Genomic DNA, 23,429 nt, shown 5'->3' on the forward strand with positions numbered 1-23,429 from the left:
AACATAAAACGTAACTTAGATGGAAGAATAATCAACTTTGTGCCACGTCAAACCAGCCAGTTGATGCTGATATTCCTAACAGCATAGCCCCCATCATATTTTCATCCCTAACTCCTAAAACTAGTCGGTGTATATTATGTCGTGTCAGATGTTCGTACTATATAATGTAAATGATACCCATGAGCATGTCAGGTAAAATATGTTGCATTATATCATCTACATTCGCTGTTACATTTATTCACTTGATCAAAGATATGCTAACATAGGTCCCTTACTTTTGCTGTATAGAGGTATAGAGGCATAACATATGTCCTGAGAGAGAGAGACAGAGAGCGAGAGAGAGAGAGAGAGAGAGAGAGGTCAAACTGAGCTGCTAAGACGTGGTGGAAAAATCAATGCACACTTGTCCCCTATGAGTCCCACTCAGATGGAGCCTCTGTTTCCTAACAAGATCCTGAATGATTGTTCTGTAGTTCTGTAGAAAGTGACATCAAGGTCACCAAATATTGACCTTTTTCAATATAGAGCTTTTAGAAATATAATGAACTTCTTTTGAGTTGCTGATGTCCTAAAGAACATGTCCATTTTCTATCATGTGCTAAAAGTTCTACAGAAGTAAGAACAGAGTGATGCTAAAAACTCTATGAACAAAACTCTATGTACTGGGAATAATTCTTGATTTGATATATCTTAATCGAAAGAGCTGTAGGTTTCATTTGTGAATAATATGTTGCAAATAATCATTTCAATATTCATTAGAAATTAAATTAGAGTCTAATTTAACATTTGTGTTTTTTAGTGAGTGATGTGTCTTGGAGTAGTCTTATTTTGATTCAATGTTACAGAATCAATGTCAACTTTATTAAAGACCTGGTGACATTTTTCTAATGCTCAGATGTCCAGTTTCCAATCTTTTGTCCAGTGTAATAACTTGTTCTTGGCTGTTCTTCTGCACTTGTAGCCCAAACACCTCTGTTCTGTATTGTTCTGACATGCTATTCTGTTCACCATGGTTGTAAAGAGTGGTTATTTGTGTTACCGTAGCCCTCCTGTCAGCTCGAAACCATTTCTCCCTGCAGAGCTGCACCAGTTTCCAAGATACTCATATCAGCACATCTGGCAACAACAACCATGACACATTTTTCCCTGATTCCAGTGTTTGATCTGAACATTAACTGAAGCTTGACTTGTATGCATTGGTTTTGTGGATCGTGCTGCTGTCACATGATTCACTGAGGCAATGAACAATAAAGACCAAAAATTTTATGGTGACCCTGAAGTAATAAACTGATAAAGGATTCTTAAACATTAATACAGAACAACAGAAATCATGGCTATATCTGTAATGCTGAATATCATTCTTGGATAAATTTTAGACAGAGCTTTCACCATAACTATCATCATCGTCTCTGTTCTAGAGACTTCTAAGCACTGGATTTTAAATTCTTTTAATTTGTCCCCTGAGAGCATGCTGTTTTACACAGATGAGGTATCTTATTGCAGTAATATCAACCTACTAAACTTAAAAGGAAAAAAAAATTGTTTACAGTTTCTGAATTTTGTCTCATCAAACCACAATGTTTTCTGGCACTTGACTGTCACGCAGTCAGACAGAGGAAGAGGCCGCGAATATTATCGAAGGTGGATTTGCTCGGAGTGTGCTTGCGCTTGTGGTGCAGGAAAACAGGTCTGATATGAAGTCTGGTGGTCAGGACGATGCACAGACATATGGCAGTCATATTTCATGTGTTTGTTTCAGCATCTATGCAACTGCCTCAGAGATCTTATCTTATAACTGTCACTGCACAACACACAGGAAAATAGATACACACATGTTCCTGAGCGCAGACACGCAGAGCAACTGTTCAGATGTGGACTTTTATCACTGTACCAGATCAAGAGCTATGTTATGTCTTTAATGATACATCTCTGACAAAAGATGAATTGTTTGTTGGCTGCTAGCCGTCATTTCTTTGTTAAAACCTCAGGACAGGAACGTTCTTCATCTGGTTAAAATCTCATGGCTTCAGCATTATAAAATACTGATGTACAAAGGTACTAAAGCTTCAGCACTGATCTTTCATTTCAGTTGAAACAGCTGGAATCAGTTGCGACAGCTTTTATTAGTGGATTAAAGTCTTTTTTACTGCCATCTACAGGGGATTTCTTGAATTAACATTTGAGCTGCACGATTTGAGCCAATACTGAGTAATGATTATCAACTAAAATAAAAAGTTATCATGAATTAGGCTGCTTGAATAGCTTGTTTATCAGAGCATAGTAGCTATCAATGTATATATGTAAATATATATATATATATATATATATATATATATATAAATAAATATATATATATATATATATATATAAATAAATGAATGAATGAATGAATGAATGAATGAATGAATATTTCAATGAGAAAGGTGGAGTTTAGTACCTGAAAGTGTAATATGGAATTCAAACTAAAGTGTGTGGTCAAAGATTGCACCTAGATACAAACATTTACAGATCGTCAGCCCAGGTTTTACCTGATTTATTTAGTTATGGTTACATTATTTACTGTCCAGTGTCACCCAAATGAAGATGGGTTTCCTTCTGAGCCTGGTTCCTCTCGAGGTTTCTTCCTCATATCATCACAGGAGGCTTTTCCTTGCCACCGTCGCCACAGACTTGCTCATTAGGGATAAAATAGAGATAAATTTAGGGATAAAGGGATCTGTTTCTCTACTTTTGTAAAGGGGCTTTGAGACAATGTCCATTGTAAAAATACATTGAATTGAATTGATGCTGCTCCTGTTGACTGCTCAGTAACCTAAAGCTGTAAACGAAAAAAAAAAAACAACTTGTCCTGAATGTCTCTAAGATGAAGCAGCCAGTCCTGGATTACATCCCTGATTAATGTATTTCAGTGTTTATCAAATAGGAGCTGGTCAGATCATACAGGTTCTTGATCTGACATGTGTCAAATGTGTCGACTGAACTGGTCTAGAAACACTTCAGACGGCATTAACTTCTGCCAAACAATGGACTCCTTTTTCTCCCACAAGTCAGACACTGAGAGAATGAGGAGGAGCTTCTTCCTGTAAGACATTCAGTGCCTCAACCTGAACAACACTTAGAGTTAGGACTTTTTTGGATGTCAGTCTCTACCTCAACCTGAAATTGCACAGCATATATTCTACTAAATTTGCACATAATTCATGCTGTTTTTGCCACTGATCTGCATTACTATATATATATTTTTTATATTTTTTATTGTAATCCTATTTTTCTAACGAAGGCAGGCTAAAAAGCATTTCACTACACGTTGTACTGATTATAGCCGTGCCCAGTAAGGAAAAAAACATCACCTCAGAATACCGAACCTTAATTAACTACTGAAGACAGATCAATCAGCTTCACGAGAAAGAAAAGTAAAGAAACTCAAAACAACTGACCCCCTAGAAACCCACCTCTGTCACAGGACAAACCATCATCACTGATCTGTACCACCTTGGTCTCACAGAGGACTCACAGAGAAAGATATACAGGTAGGAATATCATATCGCAGGCTTACTTTATCCTCATCCTCAGTGTCTGTGCAAATCCATACATCTTGTTTCCTGTGGAGTTAATCATCATATCTGGAATTTGGCACATTTTGCCTCATTTTATACAACCGAGTAAGTGAGGGTTAAGGGCCTTGCTCAAGGGCCTAGCAGTGGCAGCTGAGTGGACAACTAAGCTACCACTGGAGACTTCGCTTAGTCATGCTAACATAATTGACTGTGAGTATATCCTATGTGTCTATGTTAATGTTAAAAATGCAACCATAACATTCATCTTTAAGAATTCTTCGGGGTTTTTTTTTTATACGTATAATGTGTATGATTGTAATGTACCCTCACTAGCCACTTTAACAGGAACATTTTTACACCTGCTCATTCATGTAATTATTAAATCAGATAATCATGTGGTATCAGCACTATGCAGACACTGCACCATATCAAGAGCTTCCTCTAATGTTCACATCAAATATTACAGTAGAAAAAAAGTGATCTTGGTAGCTGGTGCCAAAAGGAGTGGTTTGATTAGTACAAAAAGTGCTGATCTACTGTGATTTTCATACACAACAGTCTATAGACATTACACATACTGGTGGGAGAAACAATGAAAAATGTAAAAAATCCAGCAGTTCTGTGGGTAGATGTGGAGAATGTCCAGAATAGTTGGAGCTGGACATTAAATCTCAAGGTGGATGTGCTTCAACAGCAGAAGACCAAAAGATCAGGTTCCACTTCTGTCAGCCAAGAACAGGAATCTGAGGCTATAGTGGGCACAGACTTAAGAAATCTGGACTGTTCAATACTGGACAAAGACCAGACGTACATCCCATTCCGATGTCTGCCGTGAATACTTTTAATCTGCATGCAGCCAAATGATTTGTCGATTGGATAATAGTATAAATGAGCAGGTCTGTAGGTGTTTCTATTAAAATGTCCAGAGACTGAGTATATTTGTATATATTTATATATCTTTATCCATATCTGCTGGTCAGGAATATCCAGTATCTGTTGAAGCTATTTAGACAGTTCAGATCAGTAAAAACTACAAAAGTAAAGATTAAACAATTTTACTCTTTAGAAAAATTTTCTTTCCAAAATTTCTACGTTCCACGATCCGACTTTATATGTTACTTACAAGAGCTCTAGATCAGCAGCATGCCATGAATGTGTATAAAAATATCTCTTTAACAAACATAATCAAACAAATTAAAGGAATTAGGAACCAGAAACATGCTCAGTCCTCAATCCTGTCTGGAGGATTAGAGTCAGAGAAGATCTGATGGGGTGAGAGCTGGTAGATGGGAGCCTGTTGATCCTGCTCCGAGATTGACAAAGTAACATTGTGCACAAGAAGGGAGCTAGATGGCTCAACGTTTATATCAGGCACGACTAAAGCATCGTCCAGATCTGGATTTCCCTCCTCTGACTGCTTCATCTCATCCTCAGAAGCTGGTCTTTCAACAACGTCCAGTGGAGATTCGAAGTTCGAGTTTGCTGTTGTGGATGTAGTGATGGAAGTGTGACCCTCGGTGACCACAGTGACCTCAGCGCCACCCTGCTGGATGAGTGCGTGCAGGCTGTCGAGGTCCGAGCATGCTGTGATAAACGCGTGGCTGCTTTCTGAAGATGAAGTGGAACTGATGAAGGTCTGAGGCTCTATTGGGGCCTGAGAAGAAACATTTCTCTGCAGAAGAGGGTCTTCATCACTGCCACTGATGTGAGTTAGTAAGACAGTCTGGTGCTCGAGGCTGCCCTCTGGTGGGGTCATATGCTGCACTGGGGTTAACAGACTGACCTGCTGTATTATAGGGTTGAGAATAACATTCTGCCCTTCTGAACTAAGTAGAACCGTTCCAGGTTTAGAAGATGGGATGTCCACTGCTGCCTGGATGAATGATCCTTCCTGACCTAAAGGGGGTGCAACAAAAATCTTCAGCTGCGTGTTTCCATAGGACTGAACGGACCCGTTTGTGAGAGTCAGTGAAACCTGCTCTGGCTCTTTATCTGTTTGTTTTGCGGTACTATTCTGAGTGTGTGACTCTGTGATTCTGAGCTGTTTTTCCATGTAATTATGTTGCCTCTTATGACTTCGCAAGGAATCTTCTCTCACAAATGATGCATCACACAGGTTACAGCGAAACGCCCGGGCTGCTTCGAGCTTAACACGGTACCGTGAACCTGCAGGACTGGGAGACTCATCTTCTGCTTTTCCTCGTTTAGAACGCTTGCTGTGCCCCTCGACAACTTTCTCACCGTGGCACTTCCTCATGTGGACGAGCAGGTTGGCACGCTGCTTGCTGGCGAAGGTGCAGCGGTGGCAGGTGAACGGTCGCTCGTCCGAGTGCACACGCTCGTGCCTCTTGAGCGCCCCCTTGCTGGTGCAGGAGTACGGGCAGCAGGTGCAGCGGAGTGGGCGGGCGGGCGCGTGCTGCCGGGAGTGTGCACGCAGTGCTGCCTTGGCTGTGCACCGGAAGTCACACTCTGTGCAGGAGTAGGCACCGTGGCGCAGCCGGGCATGTGACTTCAGGTTGGCTTTCATGGCACAGCGGTAATCACACAGCTCACACGCATACGGCTTCTCGCCCGAGTGCACACGTGTGTGACGCTTCAAGTCTGAGTTGATTTTGAATTTAGCACCGCACTCACCACACTGGAATGGAGCATCACCTGAAAGGCAGAATAACCAAAAAACTTCAAATACTAATGCCGTGACTCTTATTTTAGACACACTCACCCAAATCACTGACTAAACACACTTTACTCTTTATGCATTAAGAACAACTGAAGCAAACAAGGACTAAAAAGCTCACATAAATTAACCTTGACTCATTTTATATGGTTAAATTATGGACCACTGTTTTATTATGTTATATGGATTATGGTTATGTTTTATATGGATTATTATGTATAATTATGGACAAAACTTGCAAAAAATCTCTCTGAAAGTCCAGAACTGTGTGAAAAGATTCATAGCTGCATAAATGTCATCTCTGTCCAATCCACTTTTTTTTTTAAATAAAGGAAACCAACACCCAAAATGTCTGGGGAAACATTAGGGGTGTGGACAACCAACATTCTTTCAGATGTATTTACTTCAAAACATGGCAAATGACATTGGGACACTGAATAAACTTCTTATTTTGTCTGTATTTTGATTTCACACACAGCTACACAATCAAGTGAAAGTATTTCAAGGTTTCAGTGTGTTTTTACTGGCTTAAATAAAGACAAGGAGAAAACTGAATGGTTTGAAACTCTGGTTGCAGACTTCTGTTTAAAAGGGCTTCAAAAACATGTCAAGTCATAACAAGCCTTTAAAATAATGACTGACATCAAATGACCAAACACATCAAGCAATGCACTGACCTCTGCCCCAAAGGAGGCACATGAGTGTCTACAATGTATACTTGGCATTATAATTCCTGCTCATTCCTGAGTGCCCAGCACAGAGCCCTGACTCTTACTCAACCCAACTAAAGACCTTCGGGATGAACTGGAACACTGACTGCACCCCAGAACTCCTCACCCGACATCAGTCTCTGATCTCACTAATGCTGGTGTGGCTGAATGATCACAAAACCGTTCCAGAGGAGTGGAGTTTATTATAACAGCAAAGTCCATATTAGTGTCATGCCTCTGGAATGGGGTGTGTCAAGGTGTCAAGCATTGACATACTTTTGGCCATACTTTTTAGTGCATCATCTTAAAAGATAATCCAGTATAATTACAGTAGTTCTTTAGTGTATGAAAGAAAGTATTCCCAGGAGCTGTGTGTGTGTGTGTGTGTGTACTGACCCGTGTGTGAGCGCAGGTGCACAGTGAGTTGGCTGGAATTGCGGCTGGCGTATGGACAGATCTGGCACTTGAAGGGCCTCTCGTCGTAATGCACACGCAGGTGTTTTTTCAGGCTGCTGCTGTCTGCGGCGGCGTACGGGCAGTGCTTGCACTTGTGCGGCTTTTCCCCGGTGTGTGAGCGGCTGTGCAGGTTCAGCTTGTCCCGCCGACTGAAGCGCTTGTGACACAGCTCACACTCAAATGGTCTGTCGCCTGGACAAGACCCAGAAGAATTTTCACTCATACTGTTAAGCTTGTTATTCACATGATGGATGATGAACTGATTTCTTACCAGTATGAGTCAGCATGTGCCTTTCCATGTCCTTTTGGCCGTACTGCGTTTTGAATGTACAACCTACGAGAAAGTGATGCATTAAAAAAAAGTAACAAGATCTCATGGTGTGTATTGCGTTAGCTAACACTACACACGCACCTGAGAAGCTGCAAATGCGACGCTTTTGAGTGAGTGCAGGTTTCAACTTCTTGGAGGCAGGTTTCTGGGTTTTTACCGTCTTCTTCACTGCCTTTGACACACAAGTCTGTAACGTCTCCTCCAAATGAAACTCTTGCACAGTTTCTGTGCAATACAGGAATAAAGAAATTCTAGGAGCTTCAAGAAATTAGAACTAAAGTTTTGCCTCCACAGTATTAAATAGATTACTTCTTTATCAGTCCCTCAGTGATTTTGCGATCGCACAAGTTAACACAAAGCCGTGATATTCGGAGGAGTTTTGTAGAATCTAGGAGATTTTTGTAAAAATTTGCCACAGATTTTCTGCAGGTTTGTGCCAAGACGTGCGTCATCACAACACGCAAAGACCTCTTTAATTCACATGCGTCGAGCATGAGTACATCTATCACAGGAATGCAACTGTTAATACTTTGGGGTAGTAGAGATATTGAGATCAACCAATACTGATACAATACAACCTTCCTGACAAATTGTGCTCTGGGTCATTGTGCATAATCTCACAGCATGAAATACATCATAGCATCTAGTATTTCAGGCACCTGATATAAAGAACACAGTAAAGGACTGAACAAGCACAACACACACACACACACAGTGTATTTATCATACCAGAAGCTCCAGTACTTGTGACTGAGATGTCTGTGGTAGGAAGCTGACAGCCATTCTGCTTGTGTGCAAGAAACACTTCAAAATTGTTGTACTGCTGCTTGCAGAAGCCACAGATGTGGATGTCAGGGCTCACCTCCATCAGCAAATGGTTCATCGCTGGGGGGGAGAGAGAGAAAACTTAATAACAGTAATTTAAAAAGTCATCAGTCACGTGCACATTGTAAAGGCGCATCACACTACATCTATATAAATGTGATCCACGCTTAACCACGTGACCAAATATTTTAACTCAGATGTGTATACATCTCAGCTATAACGGTTTCATTAACAAGGAAAAACAAGATTACCTTCTCGGCTGAAGGATGCCATTTGTCACTTCTACACCATAGCTAAAAGTGTGAAGTTAATACATTAAAAACATTTGGATTTTGCACATATTAACTCTTCTCCCCATTTTGAAGTATCGCATGTTTACATAGACGGAAACTTTACGACAACGCGACAACTTTTCCGACAAATCTCGGCCAAAGACTAAATAGCTAACTACTCGCTATATACGCGCACTAACTAAAGGGATAAAAACAAAGGCTTCCACACGGTACATAGTGCACTATTTATTCAACATGAGGGGATTTGAAATACAGCACTTTTGTTCGCTTGATTAAACAAACGACTCAAGTGCACGTGCTGCCCTCTGGTGTTCCGGAGGATTCGATTAGATACTGAAACAAGCAGCAGCACATTTACACTACATTTGTTTACATGTTTAAAGTTTTGTGTGTGTGTGTGTGTGTGTGTTTAAAATAGTTTCCAATTGCATATTTAAATATATTGTCTGTATCTGTAGAATTGCAACAGTAATATTTACTAATGATCAATTTAAAGATTTAATACTGATGAAGATGAATACACTTTGTCAATCAATTCATCAACAGAAGTACTCTTTGTACCCAAAGTAGCTGAATACAGTGTTTATTTATTCCTTTAATTAAATTAAGCAATTAAAAAATCACGCCAGGAAAAAAAAAAGAAAGATATGCAAGAGATTTAGTCTGCAAAATTAATCTAAAATTATGACTCTTTGCAAAAATTCACCTATATATGTATACGACGTCCTAGAAAATAGTGTAATGATTAGTTATTATATGTAATCTGATTAGTCTGAAGGTGTCCTATAATACCAGCTCTGACAGTGATGCCAGCTGCAAGCACATCGCAGGTTTTCACAGGCCAATATATGGAGAATTTTCCAAATAAGACTAATAAGCCAAATAAAAACAGGTTAAGAAACCTGTTAGAAAAAGGAAAGGAAAACAGGGGACATGTCTCACTGTTTGATATGATGAAAATCTCTGTAAGGAGTCTCCAGTATCAGTGCTGAGGTTGTTCCTTTAGGTTGCTGCCAGCAGAAAATCTTCAGGATAGAGGACGTAGTGTTTCTCACATCATCAACAACTTGCTATATAAATATATTAAATCATTAGAATAAAAAAGGGAGGGAATATCTGCATGAAGTTCTGATAATAGAAGTGATAACAGGAACTAACTTGTTTTGAGGACGTTAAATTCAACCGCTGTGTAAATGGATTAAAGAAAACGATGATGTTATTCAACAGCAAATTGTAATAGTTGGTAGTTGGTGCGATATAAGAGGACTAAAACACTGCTGTTATTGCAAATAGCATGACATCACACCAGCTACAAGATATCTTCAAATCTTCAAGCATCAATGTGTTCATTTCTGATTTTATTTAAATTCAATTCTATTTTATTTGCACAACATGGGCACAAAGCAGCTTTACAGAAATATATAAATTCAGGATATGAATTTATAACATAACCTCTAATGAGTAAGCCAGAGAAGATGGTGGCAATAAGGATCATATCATCTGGGAGACAGCGTATAGTGCGATTATAAATCATTTCTTTCTATAACTGTGTACTGTGCTGTGGTCAAAATGTGCCATTTGTGTAAGAGGAAAATTCATTCCAGGTTTAACATGATGTCTATTTGGTTGAACTGTTCTTGAGTGCAGGAACTGTTTTTTTTGGCAATTGCAGTCTTGAAGCTATCATAGCAAATTGCAGTCCAGAGCCATTTTCATGGTTTCTAACTGGCACCATCTACAGTAATCTCATGTATCTTGAGGTTGTTCATGCGATCAGGCCATTGTAAGCAGTGTCACGAGACTGTTTCTCTCTTGCTCTTCTTTGTTTGCAATGTGTACTATTACTATTACTGCTACTACTACTACTATTACTACTACTACTACTACTACTACCAACAACAACAATAAAAATAATTATAATCATATTACTACTACTACTACTGCTGCTACTACAGCAATGATACTACTACTACTTATAATAATAATAATAATGATGCACATACTACTAATGCTACTGCTATTACTACTACTACTACTACTACTAGTACTACTACTACTACTACTACTAGTACTACTACTACTACTATTACTATTAATGATGCACATACTACAATAATGATTTTATTACTGCTACTACTATTACTAATACAGTATATTATAATAAAGTATCTACTACTGATAATAACAATAATGATAATAATAATGATTCGAGTATTATTACTATTAATAATAATAATTACTACTAGTACTACTTCTAGTACTACTACTATTAATATGCCTACTATTAATAATAGTACTAGTACTAGTACTATCAATATTAATAATAATCTTAGACTGCACTTTATTCAATATGTAAATTTAATGCCTCTTTAAAAACACATCTATTAAACACTAAAAAGGAATAAAACTTTTTTTTTATTCCCCAGTGATAGTAGGAGTACAATACAGAGGACACAGGTCCTGTCACTTTGTTTTAGCCTGGGTGAGTTTGCCAACTGTGCCACGGCTGCTTAATGGACCTGGGCTGTCACGGAGCATCTCAGTAATCAGGCCTACAGCAGCCGATTTTAATTACAGACTTGAAATAGAATGTAAGTAAAAGTAATAATAATAATAATAATAATTATAATAATAATAATAATCTGGATGTTCTCCCTGTGATTCAGGGTTTTGTCTGGGTTCTCCAGTTTCTTCCCCCAGTAAAAAGACATGACTCCATTGGGATAGGCTCCAGGTGTAGGATAAGAAGGTCAGAAAATGGATAGATTGATTGGATAATAAATATAAAGGAGAAGAAGATGAATCTGTCACCACAACACTACCTAAACCAGATTTTATCATATTGTATGTTGCAGACATTGCTAACTTTTCACATATTTGCACTTTTTTTTTATATATTTCATATATAAAAAATTCATATTTATACTGTATTCATATCATCATATTCTTATCACATCAGTCAGACTGTATCTGCATTCATAAACTATATGTTTATACATTCTACCTGCACAGTTAAATTCTATTTTACTGTAGTCCATTTCTTAGTCTATTTTTTAAATTTATTTTATTCTATTTTTTATGACACAGACAGAAAAAAACCCATCACTGCATGCCGTTGTATGGTTATGAAAGTGACCAATAAAACTAGAATTTTTCATAAAAATTTTAAAGCTTTTTGTATTTGTGATTTCTTGAATTTTAGAAATTTAAAATTGTTGAATTTTTTTGTATTTTCAGGCAGACTCTAGTGAAAAGTAAAACCAGAGATGGCCTGAGGCTGAGCAGCCAGATGAGGACGCCATTGCTACACTGTTTGCTTGGAAAAGCTTCTGCGCTCTTCAACAGCGAGGAGATCTTCCGAGCTCACAGAGCTGATCCTAAACGCTCGTGCTGCCATTATTTACAACATTTGCATCGATATGTTTGATTTATTAACTTCAGGAGAGAGAAAAAAAAATCTACGGTTTCTAACTGCTGTAATGTAAGTAAGAAGAGGAATGAGGTCCTGAAGAGGTAACTAGAAATGGATAAAAAGCATGAGATGCTGTTCGTTAATAGATGACAGCATTGTAATCATATGTGCAAACTGATGTGTGATAAAAGTTCTTTTTTGTTGAGAAAGCACTGTGTGGTTTGGTGTGACGTGACATGACGTGACGCAGCCCAGAGTGAGTGATACTGTCACAGCATGTGACGTCTTTCTGGTTTTCTCAGGCACTCACAGAGAGCTGGTCACATACAGAAGCACCCAATACCTCAGTACTTACCAGGAACTACTTTTATTTCCTCAATGAATCAAACACAGGCCTGAATTAGGTATTTAACTATTTAAGAATATATCACTGAAACGTGGAGCTGCAGCAACCTGAGGCGTGTTTTTGCGTGTCTTCCACAAAATATAGATGTTAGTCATTTCAAGTTTTATATATGACCTGAATGAGCTGGTCAAAGTTAATATGAACAGCGTAGTCATTAACACAGCAGTGAAATATCTAGTTGATTTTCTCTTTGTGTTACTGTTGCTGTGTTATAACAATTCCCCATCTTGACCCACAGCCATCTATGTGTACCATTTCATCAGAAGTGAATCACCAGACAAACTTTTTTTGTCTTGTATCAAACTGTCCAATCGAGATGGGTGGCAAATTAAAGGAAAAAACAACAGAATGTAACTTTATACCATCTGAACAAATTCGGTTTAATAATAGAAGCCTTCATTTTGTCACATATAGATTACAGCAAAGTGAAATTCTTTTGTTTTTTGCATATCCCAACTTCAGAAGTTGGTGGACAGCAGTGATGGTTAAGGGACTTGATCAATGGCCCAACAGTGGAGGCTTAGCAATGCTAGGGCTTGAACCCCAATCCTTGACTCTACAACCCAGAGCTTTAATCGCCTGAGCCACAGCACACGCTGGTATAGATTTAGCATGATCTTGATGAACACAATCTTCCTCTTCTCATTCTGTGTTTTGTTGATGGTCATAGACACGGTCCATCTTTCAGAAAAGGTCAGTATTTCAGTAGAAGTAATTCAGAGAATTAAGTGATTGTGTATTTGCACAAACAGTTCTTACACTTTGGAACATTTTAAATACCTTTTGCAAAGGCAAGCACCATCAGTTTCGCAAGAGATTCTCTTGAACTTATTGTTCATGAAAATCAGACGTTTTTAAGCAGCGTGCTTTGCCGGAGCAGGAGAGAAAATGTAAATGAATGAATAAATAAGTGGATAAATAACAGCAGAAGCCGATAAGCTGACAGTAAGCAATGGCCTCTGCTGGGAGGATTTTATTTTCCAAAAAATGCTGTCAGTACATCATTTTATACTTCAGTAAGTGGCTTTTAAATAGATGGTAATTAAATTGGAATATATTACTGAGTTTTGTATAATGATCTGGACTGCATTTCTGATTATCTGCATTATTACTTTTGTATAAAGAGAATCAGTAAGGAATAAAAATACACATTTAAAAAATTTGTTGGTTGCTTGCTCTCTCACCTTGACATGGACGTAAAGCATATACTGGTAAGATATTAGCTGAAATAAGAATGATTTCATGTTTATTACTTTTTTTGTTAGCCCGGTCTCTGACATATTGCTCTTATTGTGTACATTACCAGCCATGCAGCAGATGCGAAAGCAGATTTAATCAACGGATTGTCAAACAGATATTTCAAAAGAGCGGTAAAGCTCCCTGCAGGACTGTTTTTAAGCATCTATTAAAGTTCGTGTCGTTTTAACTTTCCATAATTTCTCAACATCCCATAAACAGATGTTATTCAATGTTAACATTATTAGTCAAACAAGCCTGTTTGCCTGGTGTTTATGGAAAAAGAGTGCTACGACGGAGCCTGTTTGAACTCGCTGTCCCACATCACAAATACAGCAAGAGATAAAAAAAAGTATCTGTAACACGGAGGATAAACGAACCACTTGAGAATCAGGATAAAGAAGAAGAAAAATACCTAGAGGTAATGTCCACCACTTCTGATTTCAGCCCTGATGTCCATCTGATTACTAGCAACATGCAGATCGATTCTTTCTTAAAATGTATACTAGACAGATGTCATCTTTCACAAAAATACATGCCATCAAAGGTCTGGGTTTAACAAGCAGGAGAGATTTAAGGTTTGCAATTGTACTTGGCAGTCTGATATGTTTATGACGAATTGGAGACATGAGAAAAAGGATGTTCTGAAGTTGTTTTAATGTTTGCTCGGAGCTGCGTGACAAATTATACACACGTGTAGCATATGAATTCCTGCAGTCAGCAGCTGCCATCATTGCATCAGATAAAACAGGCAATGTCTGCAAAACATCAGATGCCTCTGACCCTGTCTACATGATTGCACAAAGAGACAAAACACACACACACACACACACACACACATATTTTACTGCTTTCCTGTTCACCCTCATGCACAGACAAACTCACACACATATGCACAAAAACACACTTGGCAGATTTGGGTTGATTGTCCAGACCAAGTGATGCACATGATATGATCTCTAGCGTCGGAACTGGAAGCACACTGAACACAAAGTAATCGCTTGCGACAACACACAGGACTGCAAACTGTGTTGAAAAAGACTAAACACGACGTTAAAAAATCCACTGGGTGATTCATTATCAACAGCCGAGGTGTCAGACTTCAGTCCTGGAGGCCCACATCACTCCAGCGCTCAGCATTCTAACCCATTTAACACACCTGATTCAACACATCAGGTAATCAGAGAAGCAGAGCTTCATGTGCTGAATTCTGTGTGTTAGACGAAAGAACAAAACAAATCTCTAGAGCTGTGGCTGTCCAGGTCAGGAGGGTTTTGTCACTGTGGATCTACAGGATGTGGAGGATCATGTAGTGACACGATCAGAATCTGAGTAGAAACAGAAACCAAAGCTCCACCATTTATATCAGACGTTTAACATCTGTTAATCTTTATAGAGTCCTCAATTACAACTTTATACATTTTGAACAGATTTTGCATCTGTTTTGCTTGTCCCGTGTTTAGCATTGAATTTCTTTGGCATGTCACACTCCGAAGTAGTGATTCATGTCTCGTGAAAGTAGACACTCACTTCACACTTTAAGAATTTGTAGAAGCCTTTCTGTTTTAACCTAGCCTACTAGGGGCAGTGTCTTCATAGAAAACTTCCCTAAAAGACCCCAAATTATTCATTTTTCCTTACAAATGTTTCTAGATTCAAAGTAAATGTTGATATTAGACCCACTTCTATTCTCTGAGATGCCCCAAGTGCTTGTTCATAAGCAGCTAAAATTTTTTAATGCATTATCTTGAACCACTAAAATTCTGTGTAAGGTTATCCAACAGAAGGAAAAACACACATCTCACACTGAAAGCCAACAGAGTCCTGACTCAGTTAACATCAGACTTTTCATTCTGCCACAGCATGGAAAGTCAGCGTACAGAAAAAGGGTTAAATTCCGCCGAAATACCTTTTACTTCCTTTGCGTGAGCTATTTACAAAGAGTGTAAAATGTTGCTGTTTGAAAAGAGAAGCAGTGATTTATTTGCTCTCCAAATCTAGAGCTCCACAGAGTTATTAATGCATCTAGTGCTCAGAAATAAGAGCTGCAACAAGAGCAACTTTGCTCGCAATGTAAGTGATCATTTAAATTTATTCAAATTTGTTGTCCTAAGTGAGGAAACACTCCCATGAAAGCATGTCTTTTGTTTGCTCTGTCAAAAACACGTAAAGTTTATAAAAAGCCGCTTTAGCTACACTTTTATGGTAACAGCCCTGCATGCATATTCATTTCAATAGTGAAGCCGGGCGACATTTTAGACTGAAATAGCAATCAGTGTTATGGATTTAAACAAGAATCGTATTTGTATATCAGCTGATCTGATGCCAATGCTGCTATGAACACATTTTAAAGAGCTTTATAATGTTCACTCTGTTCACAGCCATGCTGATTTGATGTCATTCTGAGGAAACATGGAAGGAACTGTTAGTCAGGAAGATCATTCCAAGTAGACGTGTTGAGGAGGTGTTGGAATGTCACTCCTTGAGGGAGGAGCAAATGACAGGATAGTAAATGACAGGCTTGCTAGATTGGGATAGACTAAAAAAGAAAACAATGCTACCTACAACATATTTATGCAAACAAAGGCAAATGTAAATGCATGCTCAGAAACATTTCTACAGAAAGATATACTGCAGTGATAGTGAGAGGGAAAGGGGGATTTATGGATTTTATGGATTGTGGATTATGAATAATGGCTGTTTGTCTGAAATGCATGAGATGCAAATGCTCAAGCACCACCAAGATGCCACTGTTGGGCTTTTAAGCAAGGCCCATAACCTCCTCTGCTCTGTATATAACGGCTGACCCTGCTGCTCTGACACTGACTTTCCTATGAAGCTGAGATATTTAAAGAAAAGAATTTTACTGTACTGCAATGTACTCTGTATATGTGAGAAGTCAAAGCTTTCTTCTTCTTTCTTTTAAAGGAAATAAAAAGTCTCTCTTTTCCAATATCCATATTATTTGTGTGGATTTAAGATATTATTTTATGATATCACCTTGAACACAGATGATCAAAGGATTTTTTTTTGTAAACCCACTCAAAATGAGCTGCTAGACTGGATGATGACTGGATGATGACTGGATGATGTCTGGATGATGACTGGATGATGACTGTATGATGTCTGGATGATGACTGGATGATGACTGGATGATGACTGGATGATGACTGGATGATGACTGGATGATGTCTGGATGATGACTGGATGATGTCTGGATGATGACTGGATGATGACTGGATGATGACTGGATGATGACTGTATGATGTCTGGATGATGTCTGGATGATGACTGGATGATGACTGGATGATGACTGTATGATGTCTGGATGATGACTGGATGATGTCTGGATGATGACTGGATGATGACTGGATGATGACTGGATGATGACTGGATGATGTCTGGATGATGACTGGATGATGACTGGATGATGACTGGATGATGACTGTATGATGTCTGGATGATGACTGTATGATGTCTGGATGATGACTGGATGATGACTGGATGATGACTGGATGATGACTGGTTGATGTCTGCTGTCAGCTGTCTGTTAGAGGATAAAAAAATCACTGATTGTAGCTCATAGTGAAAGTTATTAATTTTCATCCTGGATTATCAAAATCTATAGTCACAATCCTCTGCTGCAAATCAGAACGTATTTAGTCACCTTGATGACCCTGATGCCCTACTAACCATCAGTTTGTCGACCAAATTTGTCACTTAAAAACATTGAAAAAATTGTTCCTAATTATTTATTTAAGTATTATTTTTATCATAGCACAGGTTTGGCACAGGTTTTTACACCAGATGCCCTTCCTGTCACAACCCTCCCATTTTTATCCGGGCTTGGGACTGGCACTGAGAGTTAACTCTTCAGTGGCTGGGTTGGCGCCCTGCCCAGGAATCGGGCCCAGGCCGTGGCAATGAGAGCACAGGACCCTGCCACTGGACCACCAGGAGGCCAATTATTTATTTAAGTATATTTAAGTATATTTATTTAAGTATACCACAGCACTGTTAATTTCTCAATTCTAATTGGTCAGAAAGTGTTGATTAGTAAGGAGAAAGTTTAGTAGAAAGTTTATTAAGGAAGCAGGGTTTTTTTTTGTTAAAATGATTGTCTTATTTACTATTAAGAGAGAGAACAACTCCCTATTTATTCATTCTACTGTAGCAGATTGACAAATACCAAAAAAAAAACACCCTGACCAATGTTCAGTGGCTATAATGACCCAGCGCTGCTGCTCCAGCACATCCTCTGTTGCAACCAATCGCAAGACTTTATGTCACTTATTTACCTGAATCAAAGAGTTTTCAGAGATTTCACAACGATTTAAAAAAAATAAATATATTATTTACTCTCTCGGGTCTGATTAGTGAAGTGATGACATAGCTTAATGACGAAAACAGCTTGTTTATAGACGATCGGACAGAGAAGTATGTGTTTATTCTCCCTGCTTCAAGTTCAAAACACATCTGTGCAGAGTCCAGCGAGAATCAAAACATAACTTCAAATTGCTGAGTTTTATTTATAACCAGAAACTAATCTTTAATCACTAAACCCACTACCTCCTTCTCCACTGACTCTCACATACAAGAATATTCAGCTGTTATTGTCACTGTCCATAAATACCAAGAATATTCAACACATGCACATATTTAAATAGAATCTAACATATGTACATACAAACTGCTAGATGTTTATTATTATTTATCATGTACTATTTTTTTTAAATTTCAGATTACTTCTTTGATTTTTTGCTGATATTACTCGTCTTACTTCAGCTGCGTCAAATCGAATTTTGCCAACATGGGAATAATAAAGGTACATCTCATCTCATCTCATCTCATCTCATCTCATCTCATCTCATCTCATCTCATCTCATCTCATCTCATCTTTTAAAAGGTGACTGTTGTCACCATGTTAGTTGCTTATCCGGACATTTATAAGGAAGAAATTTAATGCAACTCTAGATTCACAAATGTTTTGCTGATGTAAGTGATAACAGGGACTCGCTTAACAGACATACCAAAATGTTAAAAAGTATTCAATAACGACGTCATTATTTAATAAATAAAGAATTGTAATTGTCAGAAAATGGCTGTGGCATAAGAAGTAGAATAAATCAAACACTTTGCTGTTATAGTAAAATAATAAAGAAGGAGAATGACTGAAGAAGCACAAAGATTTGGACAGGTGTCAGACTTCTTTCCGCACCCTCTGCTGGATGTTTCTTCTTTAAACAATAACATCAGGAGAACATACTGTAACTGTGAATAGGAATGATGACTCTCTGGTGCTTCATTTTCAGAATTACAAATCAACAATAAACACTTAAAAACAGATAAATAGTGGAATAACCATAATAATAATAATAATACTAAGATTTTTTTTAATAATAATTTTAATAATACATTTTCCCGAAATGGATTATTATAGCAGCTATGTAAATAATGTGGGGCTTTAAATAGTGGCTCTACAGAAAGCTAGATATCCAGATAAACAAACACAAAGCAGCGAAGCTACATGGCTGAAAGTAAAGCAGAGACACATGGCGATTACACGTACAGTCATGTGTTTGACTTTCCTCAGTGAAATGTAATTTGAAGTAGAGACAACAAAAGCTTTTCAGATAATCACCACCTGTCTCAGCACAGCTCCACTTAGTGTGAGATTTACTCAGTCATGATTACCACTCAAAAATAATCAAGTTAGCTGTGAGGTTTTACAGCATACGTGAATGAAATATGCTGATAAAATGTGTGTTTGCTGTGATGACATTGTCCTTCTCAATCTCCTCCACTACCCTCTATCACACACACACACACACACACACAATTGTGACCCTGCCCCTGAAGTGTGTTGCTTAAATCTGCAGATATCAAGGGTGGCCATACTCTTTAAAGCTCTTATGTATAAAATATTAAAATAAAAAACTAAAATTCAACTAAAAACATACCCATTTCATGTATGGATTTTTGTAAAAACGGAATTTTAAAATGACATTAAAAAGTACATGCAGTGTCAACAAATACCATCTTCTGTAATATTCTTTATTATTTATTTACTTTTTTGCTAAATCTAGCAATATTATCTGGTTTAGAGGTGTTGGAGGATATAGTTCATTTCTGAGGTAAAACAAAACAAAAGAAACAAAAGTTTGTTTATATTAAAATAGTTTTTAAAAAAGCATTGTAGTCGCAATATTTTTTACATTTCAGTTGTTATTTTATGTTGAAAGATTATTAAAGACATGCCTAAAATATATTTCATCGATGACAAAGACTGTAGAGAGCAAGATCGATGATTTATGACAAATTACAGTCATTTCAATTTCATTTGTTCCAAAACAAAACAAACAAACAAAAAAAACCAGCCTTAAATCGGCTGTCCATAAACATGGGCACTGGGCATGAAAGGGTTAAGAGGAGCAAAAGAGCATATAAAGTGTTTTATAGAGTCTCTTTATTTTATTTGTGTATTTCTAATCATCATCGTCATAATCGAGGAACTGGTGATCATTGTTTTGTTTTGTTTCAATTCACAATGAAACAAAACAAAACAAATCGAAACAAAAGAGCTGGGGTGAAAATAAGAAGTAGCAGTAGGAAACAGGAAGAAAACAAAGACTGGGCATGAAAAACACAGACAGAGGTGATGTTAATGACTAGGGGGCATGGTCAGGGGATGAAAAAGCATACAACATGAAATAAGTGGGTTCTGTGACAACAAATACTGCTTTCCTCATTTATCCAACTTTAGAATTTAATCCGAAGTCTAGGACCTAAAGTCTCATAAATCACTTGTTAGTCATGTTATTGCTGCATGTTAGCGGCGCCGTAATGAGAGAATAATGTCACAAGGCTGATTGGCTCTGACAGAAATATTGTTCAAATTTAGGTCAGATAAAAAGAAAGAGGTTTATTTATACATGCACCGAGCATTTTCGTTCCATTTTTTTTTTTTATCATGTCCCGGTGTAATAAACCTTTCAGAATTATTTTGCGCCCTGAGTGCCAGCATTCTTTTGTATACGAATATATTAAAGGCAAAAAAACCATGATTGCAATTCACAATGCCCTTATCTGTAATCATTTATTTGAAAGGCAAGTACAAAAAAAAAAAAAAAACATAACACAAAGCTTGCACTGATTTTAATATCATTTATTTCGACACACTTGCCTTAATAACAGACTATTATGGTGTTTCTGGTGTAACCTGAATGGAGATACAGCAAAAGGGGGGAAAAAAGTCTCGCTTTCACACTTTGTCAGAAGAAAGTTTTCTGGTATTTACAAGTGAAAAGAGATGCAATTGAGGGATTTTTAGGGAAGCAAAACTTTAAAGGAAATAACAAATGAAGCCCAGGCCACCCAGGAATAAGAGTGACACACACACACACACACACACTCACACAGTCGGATTGTCATCACTGAAGCACGGCTCATAATTGGACGGAGGTGTTGGGAGATAATGAAGGCCGATCCCACACCTGCCATACCGCTGGGACTTCTCTTCACTGGCCACTTATATCTTCTGCAGTCCCTCTGTCTTAAGGGCAAGAGTGTGAGAAACAAACTAATGGGGGGGAGAAACAAGGTGCTGCAGGGAAGTTCCCTTTTAAGACTGCTATGCCTCCCCTCCACCCTCACTTGAGTACACAGGAGTCCCGAGATACTGTCTGGTGTCAAATATTTCAGACGAGCAAATGCGAAAGTGCTGCAGCAGCAAATTTAGTTTGAGATTTCTTTCGTGAGGCGCACTCTAAAACTGGGTTGTCTTCAGTGACAGCAGCATGTGCAGAATGATTTAGATGACTACCTGGAGCAGGTTACGCATTCGAGAGACGAGGGAGTTGGAGTGGCCTAGCTTCCCTGCCGCAGCTGCAGTACACACTCCAACCATGCTTCAACACACTTTCGCAAAAAGGAGTAGAAGGGAACGGATGAAAACGGTCCAAATAAAGGCTCTGAAGGTTTTGCAACACTGTGAAATATAACTATAGCCTGAAGCTATGTTTACTATTACTATTACAGCTTAGAAAAGAAGTTGCTTGTATACAAAAGATTAATAAGAAAAAAAAGTTTTCAGCACATCTTTCTTTTAACATGTTACCGCTTCTTCACTAAACCAAAACTAATATGATTTTCCAACACTTTTGAGACGTTGGGACGAAAAAACAAGTCTCTTGCGATTGTTTAATGGGAGCTCACTGACCTGTAGGCTCTGCTGTAGAAAGCAGGTCACCACACAAAGGCCGTGTAGCACACAAGCATTATTCACGCCTTAATACCACCCTGTTAGCGCCGACGTTCATCGGAGGTCACTTATGCCGGCGCATGATTCTGGAAAGACTTCAAAAAAATGTTGTTAGCTGTTTAAGAGTGGTATTTCTCAAAGGTTACTAAGATCATTTGCAATTCTCATACTGCAGCGTACAGTCAAGTACAGATTAAGGGCTGCTTTATTTAATCATTAAAAAAGAAACGTGAAAATGTGTGAGTGCAAACAGGTTTCAAATCCCAACCCACAATTAATCTATTGAAGGAACCTAAAAATATACCCTCAACAGCCAAATTAATAGGAACAGCTATACACCTGCTTATTTAATCATGTGGCAACAGCAGAGTGTATAAAGTCATACAGATACAAGAACTTCACTTACACATTCACTTTAAAGATCAGAAACAATAAAATTGTGATTTGTGGCATGATTTCTTTTTGTGGCATGATTGCTGGTACCAGACATGTGAATATTTGAGAAACTGCTGATCTCCTGGGGTTCTGTGGCGGTAGGGGCGTGTTCAAGTACCTGTATCTTATTAGTAATATTTGTGCTTTCTGTAACTATTGTATTGAGACAGTGAGAGAGAGAGAGAGAGAGAGAGAGTAAACTTGAACTTGACAGAGTGAAAACTGTGAGTCTGTTTCTGTTCAACTGCCTTCAACTCTGTTGTGTTTTTGTGGAAATCCGCTGAAAATCGGACTGAATAAACGTGAGCTGGAGCTCAGCTAACATTCCGCCTGTCTCCCGAGGCTTCCTCCCTACCCTCACACACCAGATATCTACAGGCTTTGTACATGAGAGAGGTCAGATGAGAATAGCCAGACAGGTTTGGGCTGATAGGAAGGCTAGAGTAACTCTTATAATTACTCTTTGCAACAGCGGTAAGCGGAAAAGCATCTCAGAAAGCACAACATGTCAATGCAAGAACATGGATTTGAGGCTGGAGAGGGTACAGACTTACTGAAACTGGATAAAGATTAAAACAAAACCAAACAAAAATACTAAGCAATGTTTGTAGATACTGACGTGTGTGAAAATCTCAGAAGATCATCAGCTTCTGAAAAAAAAAAGAAAAAAAAAAATCTAAAAGCAGCACCAACAACAACACTACGATCAAAGTCACTGAGATTTTCTGTGAAATTCTTGACCTGGAATCCAATCACAGCTATAAACCCAGGATTTTAGGTGATTCGAAGATGTTGGACAATAAAGAGTCTGAAGTTGAAGTATCTATGGGC

At 38.2% G+C, this 23,429-nt stretch overlaps 1 protein-coding gene across 1 annotated transcript; it reads right to left on the reverse strand.

Moving 5' to 3' along the window:
- Positions 1–2,476: 2,476 nt before the first annotated feature.
- On the reverse strand, positions 2,477–9,058 carry zfp64 (zinc finger protein 64 homolog (mouse)). Its single transcript, XM_058410964.1, has 6 exons — positions 8,808–9,058; positions 8,461–8,616; positions 7,813–7,956; positions 7,672–7,734; positions 7,341–7,592; positions 2,477–6,212 (listed from the first exon to the last, which is right to left on the reverse strand). The coding sequence occupies exons 1-6, from the start codon at positions 8,827–8,829 to the stop codon at positions 4,780–4,782; spliced, it is 2,070 nt and encodes a 689-aa protein (XP_058266947.1). The 5' UTR covers positions 8,830–9,058; the 3' UTR covers positions 2,477–4,779.
- Between the last annotated feature and the right edge of the window lie 14,371 nt (positions 9,059–23,429).

This window comes from Hemibagrus wyckioides, linkage group LG15, assembly GCF_019097595.1.
Source record: "Hemibagrus wyckioides isolate EC202008001 linkage group LG15, SWU_Hwy_1.0, whole genome shotgun sequence".
Lineage (NCBI taxonomy): Eukaryota > Metazoa > Chordata > Actinopteri > Siluriformes > Bagridae > Hemibagrus > Hemibagrus wyckioides.